The sequence below is a fragment of the Besnoitia besnoiti genome, chromosome XIII (genome assembly GCF_002563875.1).
Source record: "Besnoitia besnoiti strain Bb-Ger1 chromosome XIII, whole genome shotgun sequence".
In the NCBI taxonomy this organism is placed as follows: Eukaryota; Apicomplexa; class Conoidasida; order Eucoccidiorida; family Sarcocystidae; genus Besnoitia; species Besnoitia besnoiti.
The window spans coordinates 900,021-921,899 of NC_042368.1; the positions used below are offsets into that span (position 1 = coordinate 900,021).

Below are 21,879 nucleotides of genomic sequence, written 5' to 3' on the forward strand. Positions count from 1 at the left end.
TCCAAAATATACAACGTGGAAATTCTTAAGAAGGGACGGTTGAGTCCTACACACTGGCAAACAGGTAAGAATGAACGCTCGCATACGCATGTACATCTGCAGCGCTTTTTTCTGGATGATGCACAAATGCATAAACCGACGCTAACTCCAAGCCACCCTCCCGCGGCGGTTCGCTATTGTTTTCCGCTGCAGATCTGTTTCGCAGCACAAAAAGACGTGTAGCGACAAACCGAGTAGTTTTTCCATGCTCTTCTTCGGCCTGCTGCAAACTCAAAGGAAGAAAGAAAAGCAAGGCTGCGGTTCAATCCGACGGCCTGGATGTTGCGACAGCTATGGCTGGGATTGCTGTGTCGCTCTCCAGTTTTTGACGGATGATTCGTCTTTTCCCGTGGTTTTTTGCCTGACTCTTAACTTGTTCGCCTGGGGCCTAGTAATCGTCTCAACTCCGCGCCGAATTCTTGCATCTGGCGTAGGGCAAACCGACTCTCGTTGCGAGGTTCCGGCGCTTCGCCGCTCGCTGTGAATACGCACGATGCGTGAGTCGTTTTGTTCTTACGCGTGTCTGCTGCTCCCTCGTCGTTGATTCCTCCACAACTCTTCTGTGCGATTATCTTCTTCCCCGGCTACGCTTGAGCCGGAGTACTTCCAGCGATGCTCTGCACATCGTACGACACCGGCTTCGACGCACTGACCGACTGCTCTGATCACGACTTTTCAGCGTCGCTGACTATCAGCTGGTCAGCGAACCTGACGAAAAACGAACGGCTCCAGGACGTGGCCGCTGGAGGAGACTTCTGTCCGAGGAAGACGCCTCAGGCCCGAAGCCCAGCCGACCTCTTCTGTATCAGGTCGCAGGCGTGCCGGCGCCTATTGTATGAACTAGCGTGCACGCGTTGTGAACCTCCTGTGGAAGGGAGGCACCAGTGTGACAGGCTCTACTGCTCACGCGACACCCGCGCCGCGTAAATCCAGCATTCCTCCATTCATTACAGCTTGCCACGTCCACGTGTGCCGCCGTAATCCGCGGACCAGTGTGCAGGCTCCACCCAGTCTTCTCTGGGACATTCGGGCCGGTGTAGAAGTTCACAGGCCAGAGTGAACTCTGAAAGCCGTCCCGGCTTTGTGGCTGAAGGTTCACGCTGTGTGTGGGCCTTGTTCCTGGTTGACTCGGGCAGGATCTTCGTCTTTTTATGTATCTCTTTGCTGCACCCGCTGCGCTCTGTGTACTTCTCGTAAGTCCCATTTTTGCTTGCTGCGCCGTCGAGCCGCCAGCCATTGTTCACCATGCTGATTAAAACTGCGAAGAACCTTTCGCCACTGGAGGCGGAGAGACTCCGCGATCCGCCGGACCTTCCGCGGTGCTTCGCCTTCCCTCCCTCTGTGCCGCCAGCGGCTGCTGGGCCTTCAGGTTCTTCGCCCACGCGGCGCTCCGGAGCAGGCGGCAGTCCCCAGGCTCACTCTCACCCTGCGAGTTTTTCTCTGTCTCCGTCGCTCGCTGGGTCGTCGTCGGCGTCTGTGTTTGTTGACCTCTCGGGCTCTCCACACTCTCGGCACGCGCCGAGCGCGGGGCATTCTCATCCAGTGCGCTTCGCGTCGTCTCCCGTCATTCCTTACTCGCCATTCGTCATCGAGAAGGTGTACCTGGATGTCGAAGTGCTCGCCGACGGCGCGGCGGCTGAGCAGGCGGCCGAGATACCCCGAAGCCGACGTGGAAGACGCCAAATCCGGGAGGAAGCGCCCGCGCTAGGCGACGCCAGAAACGGCCCAGGGGGCGAGGCGGAGCTGGGCGAGGGCGCGGGCTCGGAGACAGGCCAGGCGATCGGACTCCATAATAGGGACGAGGATGAGCCTCCCGCTGCGATAACAGAAGATGGAGGCGCGCCAAGCCTCCGGGAAGGAGATGAGGCCACCGGAGCCTCGCACGGGCTGCCGCCTTCTTCGTCCCCATCAGAGTCGCCCTCTCCGCCGGCCTCGCCTCCCTCTGGCGAATCGTCTGCGGGCGGCGCCGCGGGAGCATGCGCGAGAAGACGCACTCGCCAGAAGGCAGCGGGGGGCGACAAGGCGAAGGCGGACATCGGCGAAATCTCCAGCGCGCTACTGAACTTCCATCCGCAAGTTCGCCAGCATTATCCGCTGCTGGCGAACGCAGATGCGCGGATCTACCAGTTCGTTCAGCGGCGCGCGATCAGGAAGACCGACGGCTGTTTGCTGGCCTCGAGCGTGACGATAGGCGAGGGCGAGGGAGGCGCCGGGCTCCACACCTTCTTGTACGAGAAGCACGAAGAGTTTCCGCCGTCGATTTCGAGAAGGAGACGCGAGACGTTGACGCGATGCATCCCCAACGCAATTTCGCTGCCCAACCTCTCGCGCGCAGCCTCTGTCCTCGCAGCCCTGGATACCGCCCACAGCTGGAGGGCCCCAGGCACTCACTCTCGAGACAATGGCACGGGTGGGCGGGAGAGCGGCAAGGCCGAGTTGGAGGCGGAGCCCAGTCTGCTTGGGAGTCCAGCGGCTGCCGCGCGAAGGCGTGACATGGAGGGGGCGACCCGAGAGCCGGACGCGCCTCGTTTCAGAGAAGCTGCGAGCGGACGACAGTGCCAGGTCGCGGGCGAGGCTGGGCAACCTCCCGTCAGCCTGGATGAACGCGCCAGTGCGTATCAGAGTTCAGGGCCGCTAGAGATGCTTGCGGCCGCCGAGTTGCGCCTCGTGGACGCCGAGAGAGGAGGGGCAGGCCGGCGAGAGGAGATCGGAGCCTCGGCTCGCGGGATAAGAGTGGAATGGGGCAAGTCCTATGCGTCCTCGATTGGGTCGGCTTCATCGGTCTCGCCGTCCGCACGCGCCCATCCGTCGGCTGCGTCGTCGCCTTCCTCGTTCTTCCCCGCAGTTCTCCCGGCGCGCACGGAAAAGCAGCTTTTGCCGCCGCTGCGTCTGGGCGTCGTCGTGGGCGGCGCGGCGCCATCGTCTGGGGTCCACAACGTGATTGTCGGGCTCTTCCATTTCCTGCGCGACTTCACGCAGGCAGTCTGCCCCGAGTGCGCCCTCCGCCGATGTGGCGGCGGCGGCCGCCCAGAGGACAGAGGCGAGGGCGAGCGGGCTCGCGAAGACGATGGGCGCCCTCGCTGGGGCGGGCAGCAGGGCCCCGAGGATGCGCCGCCCAGGCGCTCGACGATGCGACCCTCGCCTTCTGTGCCCTCGGAGCTTGCGCGCCGCGGATGGAGACGCGAAGGCGAGCGGCTCGCCACGGAGCGCCGCGAGCAGAGCCGCGGCAGCCCTGCTCACGGCGATGTCCCCTCGGGTTCCGCCGAGGAAGCGAAGCTGCCGCGAGACCAACACGCCAGACGTGGGCGCGTGGATCTCCCAAGGGTCCACGCAGGCAGCAAAGTGCGCGACGAGGCGGGGAGCAGAGCGAGTGAATCAGGCGGCGGCAAGGGCTGCTGCCGCTGCAGCAAGCTGATTGGCTTCCTAGACGGCGCCCTGGGCCTCGCGAAGGACGAGAGCGTCGAGCTCACCGAGGAGGTCGTCGGCGCCTGTCTGAACATGGGCGGCTGCGAACTCCTCGGCTACCGCGCCTTCAAGACACTCACTGACTTCTCGATCAGTCGCATTCAGCAAGTCTGCGAAAAACACCAGCTCCACGGCCTCGTGATCGTCGGCGGCGCCGAGGATCTGCAGGCAGCCACGCAGGTGAATGCCGTGGGGCGGAGAGGCTGCGATACGTGAGCCGGGAAGGGTGGAAGGGTGTGTGTGGAAACCGTTTTTCGCGAAAGACGTCATTCTCTTCGAATCAGCCGGAGGGGCGGGCCGCGCGTGACTCGTGCCTCCTCCCGTGCGGAGGGCGCGTGTCCCCCGGTGCCTAGTTCGTTCGGCTCTTCTGTGTGCCGCCGCAGCGTGGCGGGACGTTGCTGGAGCCCCGATGGCCGTCGCTGTTTCTGGGTTTCGTCAGTTTTCACGCGGCGCCTAGAGCCCTGTGTCGTACTGTCTGCGTGGACTGCAGCTCGCGCATCGCTTCCTTCAAGAAGGCCTCCGCACGCGGATCGTCGCAGTGCCGCACAGCGCCCGCGGCGACCTCCACTGCAGAGAATTCCTTCCCATCACTCTGGGCTTCGACAGCGCGCGGCGCATGCTTTCCGAGTTCTGCGGCAACATCGCGCTGGACAGCTCCAGCAGCAAGAAATATTACCACTTTGTGCGGTGCTCGTCTAGCAACCTCACGCTCGAGTGCGCGCTGCAAACGAGGTAAGTGCGGGTCATTGCCACCCATCAGTTCACATCAATACAACCGGGTTTCCATACATGAGTAGATGTGTTTTTCATGGGGATGCCTGCGTGCTCCTGTGCATCGCACCGCGAGAGACCCGCAGACCGCCGAGCGCGGGGCGAGGCCGGCCTCAGGGTCGGCGCGACCCCGCGCGGACATTGTCCAGGTCCAAACTCGCTCACTGTGTTTACTACCTGCGCCTGGTGTGGCTCCGCAAGGGCTTCGCTCCAAACTGTCGCCTTTTCGAGCGTTTCAGACAGTCACGCATACAGCCTCGCGCTTCAGTGTTTCTCGGATGCGTGTGCAGGCCGACGATGTGCCTCACAGGACTTGAGTGCGACGTGGAAGGCTGGACTCTGGAGCGGATCATCGAGGCCGTCTGCGACGTGATTGTGAAGCGGCGACAGCTGCTTGGCAAGCGATCTGGCACAATTCTTCTCTCTGAAGAACTCGTGGAGAATCTTCCCGAGGTACGAGCGCGGCTGCAGAGACCAACGCGGAGGGAGTCCCCTTCAATGGAGTCCAAGCTCCGGCGGCCTCTCGGCAGCTCGGTGCTTCGGTGCGTACTCGAAGCCGCGCTGGTCACGCGTGTGTTTCGCGTCTTCCGTGTGCAGGCAACTCGATGCATATCTGTGGGGCGTGTTGATATCTCTATATACGCGCAAATAACTTGATGTCGCACTCCTACCGTCGTCCGAGAGGCTGGATAGGCTCTGTGGGCGTATATACAGCAGCTGCCGGCTCTGAAATAGGTGCGGAAGACGGCGTGCGCGCTGCGTGCGTGAAGACGGCATGCCGTGGGGGGGAGGGGGGGGGGCGCAGGGACGAAACGGCCGGGACATGAGACCGCCACGCTTACCAGCAGGCGCGATGGCCGGGGGCGCTTCCCCTGTTCCCGCATGAACACATCGACGGTCCATCCATGCGCGCGGCCTGGACGCCTATTGCGCACTTTGTTGGGGGATTCGAGCGCCCAGACGTCCGGCGGCTCTTTCACTTCGTTTTCTTCCTTTTGTGTCTTCGTGCGTCGCTGTCTGCGCAGATGGCTGACTTGCGCGACGCGATCCAGGGGCTCCTGCAGCCGGGCGGCCTCGCGGCGGCCTCGCCGTATTCGTCGTCTCCGGGGGGGTCGGCCGCCACGCGCCTGGGCTCGTCTTCGGGCGCGGGCATGGCGGGACCTGCGTGCGCCCTCCAGCCCTCGACGGAGGAGTCGATCTCCGCCCTGCTGCCCCCACCCCTGGCGCGCGCGTTCCGCCTTCTGCCGGCGCATGCGCGGCGGTCGCTGCTGCTGCAACATGACTGCAAAGGCCGCCCTCTGCTGCCCACCATTGAGGCCGAGGCGCTGATTGCGCAACGCGTCGAGAAGGAGCTGAGACGAAGGTGCTCGACACCCCACGTGATCCCTTGCGTGGGCGTCACGAGAATACCAATCCGGCCTCAAACGGCTACACGCGCTGCAAGGCGCCTGCAGATAGACACTCAGATCTGTAGAACTGTGACACAGGACGAAGATGGGCGACAGACATATGTGCAGAGCGTGACTTAGGTCAAGGCCTTCGGGAGGTGCGATAGGTATCGAGCGTGTGTAGAGATCTATTTTCGCAGGGAAAGCAGGCTGTATTTTGTTGGCAATCCGCCGAGGTCTGCGCTGAGGCGATGCACGCGTGGCACTTAGCGCAGCGTTTGCCGTGGTCGCCTCGCGGCGTACTGTCTGCTTTTGCATCTTATCGATTGTTTCGCATGAGCTGCGCGTGTCGCTGCGCACAGGAAGGCCGCGGGAGATTCGCGCTGCGTTGAAACCTTTACGTATCGCCTGCACTACCTAGGGCAGGAAGGCCGGTGTCCGCTGCCCACGCGCTTCGACTGCAGTCTGGGGTACGCGCTGGGGACAATCGCCGGCGCCTCCGTGGCGTTCGGCTTGACTGGCTACATGGCCTGCGTGCGGAATGTTCACCGGCCTCTCGACTGCTGGGATGCCTGCGCCCTGCCGCTGGTCTGTCTGCTGCGACCCTCGCCCCGCGTGCCTTCAGACGTGGCCGCAACCGTGGGCCCTTCGCTCTTCCATCCGCCGCCGCGCGGCGAGCCGGCAAGGCGCGAGGGCGAAGGCGACGGTGGCGGCGAGGCGCGCGAGGCCGGGAGTGGAGGCGAGGGCGAAGGCCCTCGCCTCCACCCCGTAGCGCAGACGCGTCACTTGTCCGGGAGCCTCCACGAGCGCCCCCTGGAGCACCGAGACTCCCAGGGCACCTTTTTCCATCCGAGTCATCACCAGCCGCTCGCAGTACCCACGATTCCCCCGTACCGGCTCGAGGCCCACAGCAACTTGTTCCGCTGCTACCGGCGCGTCAAGAACTCTTGGAAGGTATGCGAGACGGGGTTAGTCGCGTTTTCGAGTTGCCTCAGCTACCCCGCGGCGTTGTGTGTCGCGTGGGTCAGGGCCCTCCAAGAGTCTCGGCTTTCCGTGTGTCGCGTGCGGCACATCTGTGACGCAGATTCGAGCGTTGTCTTTGGGTCGCGCCGCCTGCAATCGCCTCCTTTATTCGACTGGCTTCTCTCTCTCAGGTCTACTGCCTGTATCGAAGTCCGGGCCCCGTGAGTTTCGCGCCGACGCCGCGGCTCACGCTCACCCTCTGTCCAGCGTGCCACAGGTACGCAAGTTTCTGCGTTTGCGCCGACGAGGCCCCGACGTCCTCCGCTTCGTCACTGGCAGGGGCTGTGCCGTTCTCCTCATCGTATTCCTCGTACGCGATGCTCGCCGCGCCCCGAGAGGCCCGCAGCCAGGCGCCGCCGGCGCCTGGTACGGTGGGCGCGCCGTCGGAAGCGTCGCGCGCATCGCTCTCTCCCGCAGAGAGCGAAGGAGACGTCGCTCGAGAGCCTCAGTCCCCGCGGGACGTGGTCGAGGGCGGCCAGGGCGTGACCCCTGGAGGTCCGTGGGGCGGGGAGCTGGAGGACGAGGAGGCGCGGCGCCGAGAAAGGCAGATGCTCATGAGGACGGAGGTGGACGATGGAAGCATCCCGCTCATGCTGGTCGCGCAGTTCTGCTCGCCGATCGAGACGCTTCTGCATGTGCAGCCGCTGAAGCTCCGGAACTCAAAGTTTACCGCGCTCTTTGCGCAGCCGGACGCGGAGGAAGACAAACACGTCGGGGGTAAAGAAGGGGAAGGAGGCGACGAGGTTCACCCAGGAACCTCCGCGGAGCGGAAGGGCGAAGAAGGAGGCGACGCATCCACAGAAACCATGCGGAAAAAATCTTCGTCGGAGGAAGGCGAAACCAGGAGCGAGGATACGGCGTTCGCCGATGAGGACGAGATCTATGCGTGGACAGACAGCGAAGAAGAGGAGGAAGAAGAAAGAGAGTTTCCTCTCGAGCCGCCTCATTTGTTCCTAAACTGCCGAAGGCGCTGCCAAGTGAGCTGGAGAAAGATGAAGCGTCAGTGTTCGCCCCAGGCTAGAGATCTAGAGCGGGTCACAACGGGGCGTCGTTGACAGTCAAAGAGACGGCGAGGGAAAAAGAGAAGACGCGGAGAAATAGGCAGGAGTCATTCGGCTGCTCAAGTTCTAGAGTCCTTTCGTGTATGTGGGATGCGCAATGATGACAAACGCAACAGCGCATGCGTGGCATTCCGGACTAATAAATGAGTAATCAGCATCGCTGCTGCCTCTGTCTGTATCTACTCATGTATGTGTGGAAGCTGGCCGAGCGCCTGTGAAATTCGACGAACATGTCCTGCGTGTTCTTGTTTCGTTGTCGCGTGCTGTGTGCGCAGCTTTCCTACTTTCAGCTGTGTCGGCTCGACTATAAGCCGAAGCTCCCGGCTGTGTTTTTCCAGCCGTTCACGCTCGCGGGCATGGACATCACCGCAGTGATCTCCTCGAACCCAGCGCTGGTGCAGCGGATTTTCCCGCTGACGCACAACCTGCGCGCCATTGACATCGTGCCGCTTCAGCAGCTAACGGATGCCGACCCCTGGACTGCTGCGCCGCTTCCGCCATCGAGTTTTCTCTTCCGCTTCTGGCGAAGTCCGCGCGCCGCGGCGCCCGACAGCTCGCCCTCGCCCGAGTCCGCGCCGGAGCCCTGCCTGCCCCGGCGCGGCGGCGTCGGCGCGCGCGACCGGCGGTCGCGCGCGAGCTGCAGGGGCACGTTCTCAAGCTCTCAGCAGAGTCTCTCAGGAGACGAGCCCGGCGCGGCGGCAGGCAGACCCGGCGGTGATCCGCCGGCCTGCGCGGCTGCGTGCGCGTCCGGAGGCGACGCCAAGAACGGGCGCAGTGGGGGCCTCCGGAAGGGCGAGCGGGTCAGCAGACCCCGGAGTGGACCCGGCAACCCCTCGAGCGATGATGGAGGCGACGAGAAGGCCTCGAGCCCGCACACGGAAGCGTCTCAGGCCGCGTCGAGCGGCGTAGGTGCGGGCCTTACCGCCAGTGCGGGGGGAGGTGAAGAAGGCGCGGGGGGACCCTGTGAGCACAAGCCGCAGTCACTGCCCCCGTCGCGCCCTCCTGGATTCGCCGCAGAGGCTCTCAGGTCCTCAGCAACAAGCCCCTCGCGGCGCGTGCATGGAGGTCTCGAGGCGGCGCGCGAGGAGATGCGACGAGGCGATGAGAAGCAACTAGCTGCGCCTCCGCAGTTCGTCGGAGTCCACGGGGGCGGCTTGGCGCTGCGCGCTGACGCTGACCTCGAAGGCGCTGTAAGTCCGAAAAATACACGAACGATAAGAACAGATGTGAGACAGGGAGGGAAGGAGGAGAGAGCGCAAGTGTAGGATGACGCTGGAAGCGGCAGACACTTTCAGAGAGTGGCGAGCCGAAGAGCGAGCGAAATCGTGAGACTGAAAACGCAGAAAGACCTCCTCGACTCCGCTTGCTGCGGAGCCGCGTGCGCTCAGCTTCGGGCAGAGGATGGAGAATCACGGACGAGGGAGAGCCAGAGAGAGGCGGTAGAACGTGCACGTCCAAGCAGTCTCAGACATTCAGTCACTGCCGACTAGCTGGAAGACGATGCGTCAAGTTATACATCTGTATACGTGCGTGTCTATATATGTTTCCAAAGAGAGGGACGGAGAGATCCTATGTGACTATGAGGAGTTCAACCTGCAATCCGATGCGGGTAGCGGCAGACCCCTTTTACCCCCCCCCCCCCACGGCGCATGTGCTCCTCGGAGCGTCATCTGGGCCTCTAGTTCAACGGAATCCACTTGCTCCCTTATTGCCTGCAGCTACAGTTTGACGCGCACGACGCCTCGAGTCCGTCGTCCTTGTTCGCCGCAAACCCGATGGATTGCTCAGCAGGTTCGCCTTCGTTCTTGCCGGTGCCCCTGCGGCAAGAGGAGGAGCGGCCGCACCGCGTGTCGCCCTATCCGGCGTCCTTCCCGCCACCGAGCTTCGTCTCGCCGCTGTCGCCGTCTCGCCCGGTGCCTCCCGCGGCAGAGCCGGCCGCGGAGGCGGCGGCGAGCCCGCGCCGACGCGCGGCGAGGACTCGCGGCGGAGACGAGTCCCTGGAGGCGCGCCCGCCGCAGCCGCCCGGCGCAGGCGGGGCGAGGAACTCCTCTCAGACGTCTCCGAATATTTTCCTCTCTTGGCCGGCGGGCGGTGCGACGGAGTCGACGCGACAGCCTGGAGCTGCGGGGCCCGCCGGTGCCCTGGAAGACTGGCAGAGCGTGGCGAGCTCCCCCGACGCGCCTCCAGCGCCGACGATGGCGCGGATCATCTCCCCGTCTGTCGTCGGGTTTCCAGCGAGTGAAGGCCTGCAGATCCAGCCAAAGGGCCCCTTCGACGCCCGACGCAGGGGGCTCCCGTGTGGACTCGGGCGCGCGGAGACTCTCGCGCAGCCGGGCGAGGCGGCGCCGCCGAGAGACTGCGAGGGCGAAAGACGTGCCGGCCGCGGAGATCCGGGCGGCGGCGAGAAGGAAGGTCAGGATACTGGCAGCGCGTGCACGCTCAGAGGATGCGGCGTCGAAAATGCGAGAGGTGACCGGCAGCGGCTCCATCCGCCGGGCCTCTTGAGAGGCTCCTCGGCGCCCCAGAGAGACTTCCCTAGGGTGAGCAGGGGCAACGGTCTCACGCACGAGCGGCGAACCGCTGCAGCAAGAGAAGGGACTGTGGGAGGGAGATATGAAACAAGCGCGATACTGAGTGCTGTGAAAGCTACATATGTATATGCATATAGATAGATAGATAAGTTAATATTTAGTATAGATAGATAAAGATATATAGATATATGACGACGTGTTGCGGAATTGTGTTACTTCGTGTGTGGCTGAGATTTGGCGCGCGGCTCGGATTCGTCATGCAATCTCTGCCTTCGCCCCCAGCATCCCCTTACGGGTTCGTCGGGGCTGAAGCGTGCTGGGCTCGTGCGAGGGAAATTGCGTGTCTCTCCTCGTGTCGCTTATCGCACGCGGGCACACGACTCTGAACGCTGTCGAAATAGTTTGCTGGGCTCCCACGCCTCTCCGCTGTTTGCAGGTTGGTGAGGAGGATGCCCTCCGCCCGTCGCATTTGATTTCGTCGCACTCATCGGGTCACCCGCCGCCGCAGTCCGGCGCGCCCGAGGGGCGCAGCGCCGCCCAGGCGCTGGGGGTAGGCCGCGCCGGCGCCCGTGTCTCCGCGGCGGAGACAGGTCTCGGCGGCGCGTCCTCCTTCTTGAGCGGCAGCGCCTTAGGTCGCGTCTCAGCCGCTGGCGAGGTTCCTTTTCCGCGCAGTGTGGGTGCCGAGGCGAGCGCGCGCGCGCGGTCGGACCCCACACTGCCGAAGGGGTACACGTTCCTGAGTCCAGCTCGCGTCGACGCGCCGCTTGCGCGCGTGCGCAGAAGGACGATTGGAGTCGTCGAAGAAGACAGATCCGCGCTAGGGTCCGTCGACAGGGAGGCAGAGGCGCCTTCTTTCTCCGGAGCTCCGGGCGCGGCGCGGTCGTCGGCGCTGCGCGCGCTGCTGGGCGAGGGCGCGATGGGCGCGACAACTGCGGCCGCCGGTCTGCGGAGTAGCGGCGCGCCGGGAGGGCCTATGCGCCGAAACACGCAAATCGAGATCCGCAGCTCAGCCTCGCCCGTCGTGATGCTGCGATACGAGCCAGGCGGCGCCGAGGGCAGCCGCAGCCTTCAGCGGGGCGCCGGAAGCACTGGCCGCCGCTGGTCCTCTGTCGACGACGAAGACGACTCGCGCCCGACGTCGGGTAAGGACGCGGAATCTTTTTCGTGAGTCTGGAAGCTCAGAGAGGCGTTTGAGCGCGAAAGACAGCGTGATGTGCATGCCGGAAAACAGACTGGGGTGCTCGTTTCGCGTACATGAGTATATCCAAAAATTTCCTATGATCGCGCGTAGACAGCGGATGCATTCATCGTCGAATCGTCGACAGCGTGCCCCTCGGCTGCGGCGTCGGTCCGTGATTGCTTTTTCCGCGGAGAGGACTGGGTGTGACTGTGTGAGCAGAGTCGCGAGGCCGAAGTCTGTCGCCGTCGCATCACTTCCGCCTCACTTCGGACCAGACGTCTCGCCCAGCTGGTGGGCGGAAGCTCTCGGACGACAGCGGACGAGGGCCTTCTCCGCACTCTGCGTCCGGATCAGGGGCGCGGCAGTCGCTGTATTCCTCTGCCTTCGCCTCTGCGCGTGCGACTGCGGCATCATCCGCGCCTGGAGCGGAGAGCCCGCGCCTGCGCGGCTGCGAGGCTTCGGAGGGCGACCGGGAGCGCAGCATCCAGGCACGCGGCGGCGAAGGAGAGACAGGAAGAAGAAGACGTGAAGCCGGCATGACGGCCGCGTTCTCGGCAGCCGCGACTGGAAGCGGCCGCGACGCGGAGAAGCGCGCCGCCGCCTCAGCGGCCGGCGCGGTTCGCGGAGCCAACGAGCTGAAACTTTGTTTGAGCCGAAAGTCCTCTCGAATCAACCTCGTGGAAAGCCAGGAACCTCTCAGGGTCGCCGTGTGCTTTTTCGGTACGGACGCAGCTCGGCAGCAGACAGACGCGCAGAGGCGGGTTTCAACACTCTGAATGCGCAAGACCTCATACACAGAAGTATCCAGTTTTCTGCGTTGAAGCATATGATAAACCAGGCCGCTGCGAGTCGTCTGGGTGAAGTTGCATGCTGGTGATGATTTTCGCATGGACAGATTAAGAAATACATGGATGGACAGATAGACATGATCGTTAAGCTTGCGTGGCCTCCGCTGTCATGTAAACCCTACACCCTTGCACTCTGGTGCGCTGCCGACAAGCGACGGAGATTTCGGCGTTATGTACTTCATTATCTATATATATGTCGGTGTATATGTGCATGCGACAGTGGGATTCATCTTCACATTCTGTTCGAGCACCCCCTGCGAGAAAACGGAGATCCAGCTCCGCAAGCAGCAGCCGGCGCGGGCCCTTTAGAGTACTGGCTATACACGCGTGTGTATCTGCACGTGTATCTACCTATCCATATATATGTATGCATACACGTATATATACATTTATATGTATGTATATGTCGGTGGAGGCTATGGTTTCTGTGTGCGTCAGGTCGGCAAGCGCCGGGCGGCCTGAACGCGGTCATGGGCGTGTTGGAGTATCTCGAAAACCTGACTCCGAAGGGCGAGTGCATCGGCATCCTTGGAGGCATCTTGGGGCTCGTCAACGGCTGGTACACCCTCGTCGATAAAGAGTCGTTTGCCCTCTTTCGAAACCAAGGCGGCCTCGACCTCCTCTGCAGGTAGGTGCTGCGAGGCGCGCGCGTCGCCGATATGGGATTTAGGGATGTAAAGGTCGCAGGGTCCAACTTGTGTCCATCTGGGTTCACTTTGAAAATAAATCCGTTTCAGGACGTCTCAGACGGAAGCCTATGTGAGAATGGGAAAGAAAGCAGCGGCGGACTTCCCGGCGAAAGGCCTTCACAGGCGGCGGCTCCAGCCGACCCGCAGCGAATACTGCACGCAGGACTTCAAACATATATATGTATCTATGTATGCACGGCATGCGCCAAGGCATGTGTTAGTGGTGAATACGTACATGTGTCGACATACATACTTACATATATACGTATACATGCATGCATATTCATACACATGCATAAATATACATACATATCTGCATACATACATACAAACATACATACCTACACTACTACATATATATATTTGTTGAGAGATAGGCCAGAAGAGAATACCAGTAATGTTGAGACGCCTTTGCCGTCTCCGCGCGAGCCCCCTCGCCTAGGGTTCGTTTGCTTTCTCCTTCCCGGCACGTCGCCGGCGCTTGCGGTCGGGGTTGCCTCTTCGGACCCCGTTGGGCGCTGCCGACTGTGAATGTGTGCCGTCACCGTGCCGTCGGCGTCCTTTTGGCAGAACAACGGAGCACTTCAGCAACGAGTTTGAGCTGGAGCAATGCATCAAAACGATAAAGTCGCTGCGCCTGGATGGGCTCGTGGTGCTGGGTGGCACCAGCGCCGTGAGCGACGCGGCGATCCTGACTGAGTACCTACTCGACTCTGACTGCCAAACCTGCGTTGTAGGAATTCCCATGACCGTCGACAACGGGATGCCCTTCATTGAAGCGGTAAACAGCCATCGCGCATCCAGCCTGCATGCGGCACGTATGCTCGCCCATGTTGAGTCTCTGCCCAGCGTCCATGGAGTTCTTCCCGCGTCGCTGGCTGAATCCGTGGGGTGGAGTCGCGGCGCCCTCCCTCAGGCCCTTGGGTTGAGGCGGCAGCGAGTCGATATTCGGGAAGTGTCTGGTCGCGGGATGCAGACTTTCTCGACGTGCGCCATCACGGCGCTGTACGGCCTGCGGTACTATATGTGGCTGTGTGCGAGGCGAACCTTCGGTACCCCTTCTGGCAGAGGCGGCGAGAGCTCTCTGTGTGGGCATGGGTGCGTTTATGATGCACGCATGTGAGAGTCGACGCATGTCTTCTGTTCCATCGCGCGTCGCGCGCCTTGTCCGCTTGATATGTGCGTCGATTCTTTTTCTTCAGTGTCTAGGCCACGACACCGTCTGTCGCGTGTTCAACAGCATCATCGGAAGTCTGATGAGCGAAAGCCGCAGCTCCAAATGCTGGTACTTCATTCGCGTCTCGGGCAAATGCCTCTCGCACCTGACAGCAGAGTGCGCGCTCGACACGCACCCCAATCTCGTCCTCATCAACGAGGAAATTGAGCAAAAGGTACGCGCACAAACGAAAAAAAAGAAAACCTCGGAGCGAGGGGGCGGTCTGCTCGCCGGGCACGAGGTGCCTTGCAGAAACAGCGCGTCGGGTGCCGCCCGCGCGTGAAACGTGTGTTTTCCTGCGTCTCGTTTTGGATGGCAGCCGCGCGCCTGAGTTTTTTTCCGCATGTAATCGTCTCTACTGGGTCGTGTGGGTGACACGCGGGTCGTTCGGAGCGTCGAGTTAGTTCGTAAGGGGAGTCCGCGGTCTCATCAGGATTGGCAAGCCTCCTCCGTCGCTTCGATTCACTCTGACACGAGGCAGCGGGGCGCCCTCTGAGTTCGATTGGCAAGCTGCAGTGGCGTTCCACCCCTTTGTGGGCGTGCGCGAGACTTCCTACATCACTCTTCATGCGTCGCACATTCGTGGATGGAGCGCGGAGGTGCCACACGACCCTGTTGCCCGCTTTGCTGCCTCTCTGTCGCAGCGAATGGGCGCCATGGCGCTGACAAATCTCATCAGCGACATCGTGGAGACCCGCGCGGGCCTCGGGCTCCACTACGGCACCGTGCTGCTTCCCGATTCTCTCCTCGCGCATCTCCCAGAGATGCACATGCTCATCAATGAGGTTGACGCCTGCTTCGAGAGTAGGTCATGCCAGACAATTTGGGCGAAGGCCTCCATTTTTCGCGCACGTGTTTGCGCTGCCACGCATGCCAAGGAAGAAGAACTGGTCAGGATGCTTCCGCGAGTGACCAGTGTGTGCGGACTCCGCGGCGCAGTGAATACTGTGGCAGAGCGAGCCGCGAGTTCGCTTTCCGAAGCGAAGAGAAAGCGGTCGATCTCCAAGGATGGAGACACGCGTCCGACTCTCGTCACCGCCACGGGATTCGTTAGCCTTGACACGTTACCCGCGCTTTGCTTGACGGCGTGTTGGCTGCTCCCTGAGGCGTCTCGCGATCGATTCTAATCGAGTGGGCTGTTGGCGCGCGGCGCTGTCCTTTCCCGTCCCCGTTACCCTCTTTGAAGGGTTTCGGGCTTCGCGGGCAGCTTCTGGCCCCATGATTTGGCTCGCATGCATCCTGTTTTGATTCACTTCGCCTGCAGGTGGATTCTACGCGCAGACGGAGGAGGGCCTCGAGCTGCTGCGGTCGCGGCTCACGCCGTGGAGCGCGGCGCTCTTCAGCAGCCTGCCGAAGGGCATCCAGTGGCAGCTGGCCTTCAACAAAGACCAGACTTACCGCGTAAGTGAGGGCACGAAGGTTTCCGTCTCCGCTGCATGCTCTGCGTGGCACGTGCTGCCCTGCCCCAAAGATCCGCGAAGCGGTGTCTGCCGCGGTGTGTTCCACAAGCCCCACGATAACGGTGTTGCGCCAGTGCGAGTCTCTCTGCACGCAGGTGGATCTTACGGCGATCGACACGGAAGTGCTGCTGAAGCGCCTCGTCGAGCGCGAGCTGGCGCGGCGAAAGAGTATCGGAGCCTTCCGCAAAGGCCAGTTCCTCTGCAAAACGCACTTCCTCGCCTACCAAGGTCGCTCGGCGGCCCCCACAAACTTCGATGCCGACCTCGGGTAAGTCCACGCAGAAGCCGGAGTCCTCGCCTCGCTACACATCACCTGCGGTGAAAACCGCTAGATGCATACGTATATATATAATATATGTGTACAATATATATATATATATGTTTATACGCTTATCTGGGAGTGCTTGTATGCCGTGTTCATTCTGCGTGCGAGCGAGCGTGATTCGACTCCTGTCTCGCAAGCAGCAGGCGCGCATGAGCTTTTGTTGTTCGTTCGCGGGAACCGTCCTGCTATGCGTCGCTTGAGCGCTTTCGGTTTGCGATCTCCGTTGCGTCTTTCGCCGCGGGCGGTCTTCCTCGCGGGGCTCGTTTTGCTCTGCGGCGCGGCCTTCAGGGCGCAGCTTCTGCTGTTTCCGATCTCGGCGCGCTCAGGTTCTCCTACGGCTACACGGCGGCGGTGCTGGTCGACGGGGGCTGCACCGGGTACATGGCGCAGATCAGTAACCTCGTCCGCGTGCCCGCGGAGTGGACTGTCAGCGCCGTGCCCTTCACCTGCCTCGTCGACGTCCAGCCGGTGAAGCCCGCCAGCGTCTTTCCGCTGGTGCAAAAACCGCGCGCCCGCCACACGCATCGCCACCACGCGGCGACCGCGCATCGCCAGCACAACGTGGCATCTGGGCATCGCCACGATGTGGCGACTGGATCAGCCGTGCGAGGACGTAAGTTCTCTCTGCCTCGGGCGCAGCTGAGACGATCTGGGCGGCTGCGCTCTCGGGCGAAAACAGGCACCCTTTCTCGGCGACGCGGCCGTTCGCGTCTTTCGTCTTCGCGATAGCGTGTTGAACAGTCTGGGGCGTCGGCCGACCCCTGCGTGGTGCGTAGCTGTGTGAAGAGCGAGGGCGTTGCCGCGCTCGGCGCCCGCCTCTCGCATCGGGTAGCGGTGTCGCGCGCTCCTTAGTTGATCTGAGTCTGCTTCGCTGCTGTGTGCATGCGTTTCGCAGATGAGCTCGGCGCGCCTGATGCGGGAGCGCACGCCGCGCCGGCCTCATCTTCGGGCGGCTCCCCTAGCGCCGTCAACTTGATGTTTCGCGTGGAAGTCCCTCTGCAGAAGCTCTCTCTCCAGGGCGGCATGTTTCGCACGCTGGCGCTCCTCCGCGCCGACTGGGCTCTCGGCGACTGCTTCTCGAACCCGGGTCCCGTACAGTACGAGGGCGCGGCGAGCCTCGTCAGACTCAACTCCCTCCGCATGCCCTCGACGGATCCCACTGTAAAACTCAAGAAAATCTCGCAACTCTGCGGCCAGGTAACGCGCAGCACCCGACAAACCCGCCCTTGACAAATGCTGGCGCCGAGCGCCGATCCTGCCGAACGCGCACACATGTATGCATGCATGCATGTATACATATCCCACTTGCTGGAACGGGATATCTGCGTTTATATAAACTTCCTTCTGGGGAGTGTATACTACGGGTTGGACTAATGGTTTATATCGTGAAGGTCTTTGTTCACCGGGTGCAAGTTCTCTTGTGGTTTGTGTTGAGCATATATGGACGGATGTTGACAGTTCTCTATATATGTATATATTATATATGTGTATATCTTCCTCCATGGCATAGATGTCATATTCCTGAAAGAAGCGTGTGGTCGTCACTGGGCGGAAACACTACTATATATATATTTATTTTTTTTTGCAAAGGTAGTCGCATATGCAGAGATATGTATGTATATGTATATATGGATGCTTGAACTCAGGGTTGAAGGCGGAGGAGGTGGCTTTTTGTGCTTTTCGGTTTTGGAGTCCTCTCTTCTTCATATGGCGCCGTGTGCGGCTTGTTTCTCCGCGTGGTGTTTGCCTGCTTCCGCGTTTTTCTCTCGTGCGTCTTTTACCCCGGTTGCCGGCGCGAGTGTTCGCGTCCGCGATGTTCGTTTCGTCAGTTGCCTTTCGGTTTGTTTCGCGGCGCGGGCTCAGGTGAAGAGTCTCTGCAGCGTGATGGCGACGCCGCCGGTGTTGAAGACGGCCGAGTCTGCACTTCACAGTCTAGTCGAGATGCTCTCCACTCTGTCGCGGAGTGAGCGGAATCAGCAGCTGCAGTTCTACGACATCTCTCACGTGCTTGCGCAGCGCTTCACCACCAAGGTGAGTGAGGGACGGGGCGACTCCGACGTTGTGGGAGCAGGGCCGCGCGGAAGGCAGGTGTATTTCGCTGTTTTTCCGCGCCTGACCGCAAGCGCTCCTTCGCGAATGTGTGTCGTCCATTCCATGCGCCTGCTCCTGCGCCGAGGTGCGCGCGGGGGGGGGGGGGGGGGGCCTGAAAATTCTTTGGTTTCTTCGCGGATTCGGCGATCGAGGGTTTTTGTCGAGTCACGCCCGGCTGCTGGGGGTCGCTGACGCCTCCTCAGGACTCGGGTTGCGTTGCATTGCTGTAGCTTGCGACGTCGCACCTCGTCTTGTCCCTCGTCCGCGTCGTTTCCTGCGGTCGCTCGCGCCCAGCTCTTTCGCCTGCGCGGTCTGGCCGCTGTCGCGTTCGTATCTGCAGGCTTGGCTTTCGGCGGCGGAGTGGCTGCCGCTCTCCAACGCGACGTCCTCGGGGCTTTCTTCGCTGCCAACCTCGGCGGCGCCTGCGGACCTTCACTGGGACTGGAGCTCATCGGGACCTTGGCCCTTTACGCCGAACGCGTTTTTTCGCCTCCCCGGGCGAGGCGGCTTCTTCTGCCTTCTTCGCAGGGCCCCCCGCCGCCGCGGCCACCGCTGCGTCTCAGCCGCAGAGCTTCCTCTCGTCCTACGAGTGCGGATTCCTCCCGCCCGCCCTCGCGGGCGCGGACTTCGGCGCCGCGGCGCTGTGGGGCGCGCAGGAGAGGGGCGAGCGCTGGCAGCCGCTCCCCCGCCACCCGCCTGCCGGCCGCCACGACCCCCGAGGGAGCGCCTTCGACGCACGTCTCTTCACCGGCGAGCGCCCGGGAGCCCTCAGCGCGGTCTTCTCCTCCTCGGCGCGGGCGTCCCGCGCGCGGCTCGAGGGCGGAGGGAGAGGCCGCGACGCCGACGAGGCGGCGGAGGCTGCCGAGAGGCGCGAACACGACGAGGCGGAAGCGCGAAGCTCCGACGACGGCGACGCGGACGCGCGGGCTTCTCGAAGCGCGCACAGCGAAGGCGCGCGGCGCGCGAGCTTGCGGCAGGGACTGGAGCGCATGGAGACGCTTCTCAGTGGCGAAGGCGCAAGCGCGAAGCGACTTCCCAGCCTCTCGCTGGTCTGCTTAGACATAGTAAGGCGCGCGTATGCTCTCTGCGTGAATGATTTATTGCTGGCGTCTCCTCCGTCCCTCAGTAAAGAGATGTAATATATAATATATATATGTCAAGCTTCACGGTCTCTGGGCCACCAATATGGATATATATTCATCCAGGAAGATGGGTTTAGGACACGCAGCCATAGAGAGATATTTATGGAAATAGATAGATATAGATACGTAGATAGGTATAAATACAAACCTAAACGGTAGGCGGAGGAGGCGCAACGTCGTCTCGCAGGCGGATGCTTCAGATTCCGTATGTAGACGCATCTACATCTCTATAGTATATATGTGGTTCACTTGACGCCGAGCCAAGCACAGGCGCACATGAAAGTTTCCTCGTATCGACTAAAACTGTTTCGCCGTCGGTCCCATAGTACTGAGGTTGTTCGCCAGTGGTCTCCAGCTTTCTCTCGAATAATTTTATCTCGCGTTTCGAGCATGATGGGCGAAGGGACTCGTCCATCGAAACAAAGCCGATGAACATGCACCGAGCAGCGCCCCCCCCCCCCCCCCTGCGCCTGTTGAAGCGGTTTTCTGGCTCACTGGTCCTCTCTGTCGGTGTTTGCTGTGTTCATCTTTCTGCGAAGTCGTTGTTCTGTCGCGCCTTCTTCAGGAATCGAGCGACTACGCCGCGCAGCACTTTCAGGAAGGCCGCTGAGCTGCGCACTCCGCGCGCGGAAGTCCGACGCGCTTCGACTCTTCGCGAACAAAAACTGGGAGTGTGTCTCGTGTTGTACCACGTGTATTTTCTTTCGTAATATATGTCTGTCTCTTAGAAAGTTGTGATACGGATCAGGAGTGCCCACATGACAGCGGGCGGCCGGTCAAAGGCTTTCGCCGCGAGTGACGCGTTGCCGTGTTTTTGTGTCTTTAGCATGTGCGCACCCACATTTCCGCAGTGCCGCGTTTGCGAACGAGGTTTCATGTTCTGCCTGAGCGTGCTGCGGAATGGGGATTGGGCCTCTTCAAACTACGAAAAGTGTGTTTGGATGCGTCGACCCTCTTCGCAGCGAAAGCGAAATCCGGTGGGACGGCCAGCACGTGAAAAAAGGGCACAAAAAGAGTATACTTGTGAAATTGAGGGTAGATATGCATGTGCGCATTGCAAATATAAATATACATAAATTATATGCTCAAATATCTACGTATCGAGTGTGTGAGTCGGCATCGCCTGTCGCCGCCGGCGCATCGTACGCCACGGCTGCTGTGACTGTTCTTCTGCCCTCGACCCGATGCCGAGCGAAATGTGGCGTTCTCCAGGTCTGTTTCAGGTTCCATCTTTGAAGCCAAGTGAACTGTCGTCTCTCGTGTCCAAACATCTTTAGAGCTAGGTGCAAGGCGCCAGCTTTTCCTACGCATCCTCTTTGCCATCCTTCTCCTTGCGGTCTGCTCTCCGGGGCTCGATGAAAGGCCTCTCTTTGTGCCGAGCCCTGAGGGGCTTCTGGCGTGAATGCGGTCCCAGGCTAGAGGCGGGACTCTGCATTATATTCGAAAAACTCGACTGAGTCTGGCTGGCTCACCCGCTCACTTCCTTGCGTTTGGGCTCCTACGTTGCTGTTCCCAAGCCGTGTGCGCAGAGGCCGCGCGAGCCTGCATTCCGCTCTCTGCGTAGCGGTTTTCGCGCAGATTGAAAGAGTTCGACAGGGTATTGCCGCTGTGAAGTTGTGGATGAACGAGAGCTGATATACGCCTGAGAGCTTAGAGCTCCACTGCTCGGTTTGCTCTCCTGCGAGCCAAAACTATGGCCGTAGCGTTGAGAGTTCTGCGTGTCTTCTGCTGCCGCCGCGCGTATCCGCGCGTTTGGCATCGCAGCACCTGAGAAGGATATGCCTCGCTTCTCTCACTGTTGAATCCACGAGGCCCAGATGAGAAAAGAGCTGCTGTACGCTGAGGTTGGATAGCACGAATGATAAATATTCCAGCGGACTTCCCAGGTGCAGCACCGCAGTGCTCCAGTTATCTCACAGGAATCACGTCATTGAACGTGTGCCCGGGTGCTTCCTCCACTCGTCACTTTGCTCAGCCAAAATCAGCTCTGCTCGAGTCAGGCTTCGTATCAAGTCATGTAACGTAAACTATTTATTTCTGAACGTAGCCAATATGGGCATGGCTGGCGGAGGGTACCTGCAGCTCCGCTACCGGGGCTGTTACACGAGAGTAGCAAGTGAGGAGTCCTGCGGAGGCCACAACGGTAAAATGCTTCGTTGTAACGGTTGTCGCGTCGCCTTGCAGAATGATATCACGGGACGGGATGCCGGTAAAACACTTTATTCGCTGCAACCTGTAGATTGACTGTTGGACGCTTCACGCACACACGACAGGAGACGGGCACCGCCTTGCACGGTATGCGCGACTCTGGCGTGAAGCAGATTCGCACAGCGTTCTATTCAACAGGAGTAAAGGGTTAGTAAAAAGGCAGAGCACATGCAATCATCGAAAACTGGCCGCCACCCTGAAGACACGGTGCGGATTGTCAACCACGGCTTCATGCGTCGCACAAACGCTGAGTTTCCTCGTAGGCCCTCACATCCCTGTGTAAGACGTAAGTCGGTCACAGTGTAGGAAGACCACGAATACATGCACGCACATGTATTTTTTATCTCAGATGATTTTGTGGCCTCGCGGAGGACGCACGAAGGGAGTTCCCTGTTGTTCTGCCTTGCTCGCCAGAATCGGCGTGAGAAAAGCAGCGACAGCT

At 61.1% G+C, this 21,879-nt stretch overlaps 1 protein-coding gene across 1 annotated transcript; it reads left to right on the top strand.

The window, feature by feature from the left end:
• Nucleotides 1–1,284: 1,284 nt before the first annotated feature.
• On the top strand, nt 1,285–19,839 carry BESB_030930 (uncharacterized protein; the record flags this gene model as incomplete). The annotated part of the gene is made up of 22 exons (XM_029361761.1): nt 1,285–3,684; nt 3,995–4,236; nt 4,566–4,728; nt 5,301–5,638; nt 6,026–6,617; nt 6,818–7,168; nt 7,199–7,663; nt 8,023–8,937; nt 9,466–10,287; nt 10,715–11,420; nt 11,678–12,178; nt 12,745–12,934; nt 13,566–13,776; nt 14,198–14,386; nt 14,856–15,015; nt 15,476–15,612; nt 15,767–15,939; nt 16,323–16,609; nt 16,892–17,193; nt 17,860–18,027; nt 18,318–19,151; nt 19,795–19,839. The coding sequence occupies 22 exons, from the start codon at nt 1,285–1,287 to the stop codon at nt 19,837–19,839; spliced, it is 10,191 nt and encodes a 3,396-aa protein (XP_029215228.1).
• Nucleotides 19,840–21,879: the final 2,040 nt, after the last annotated feature.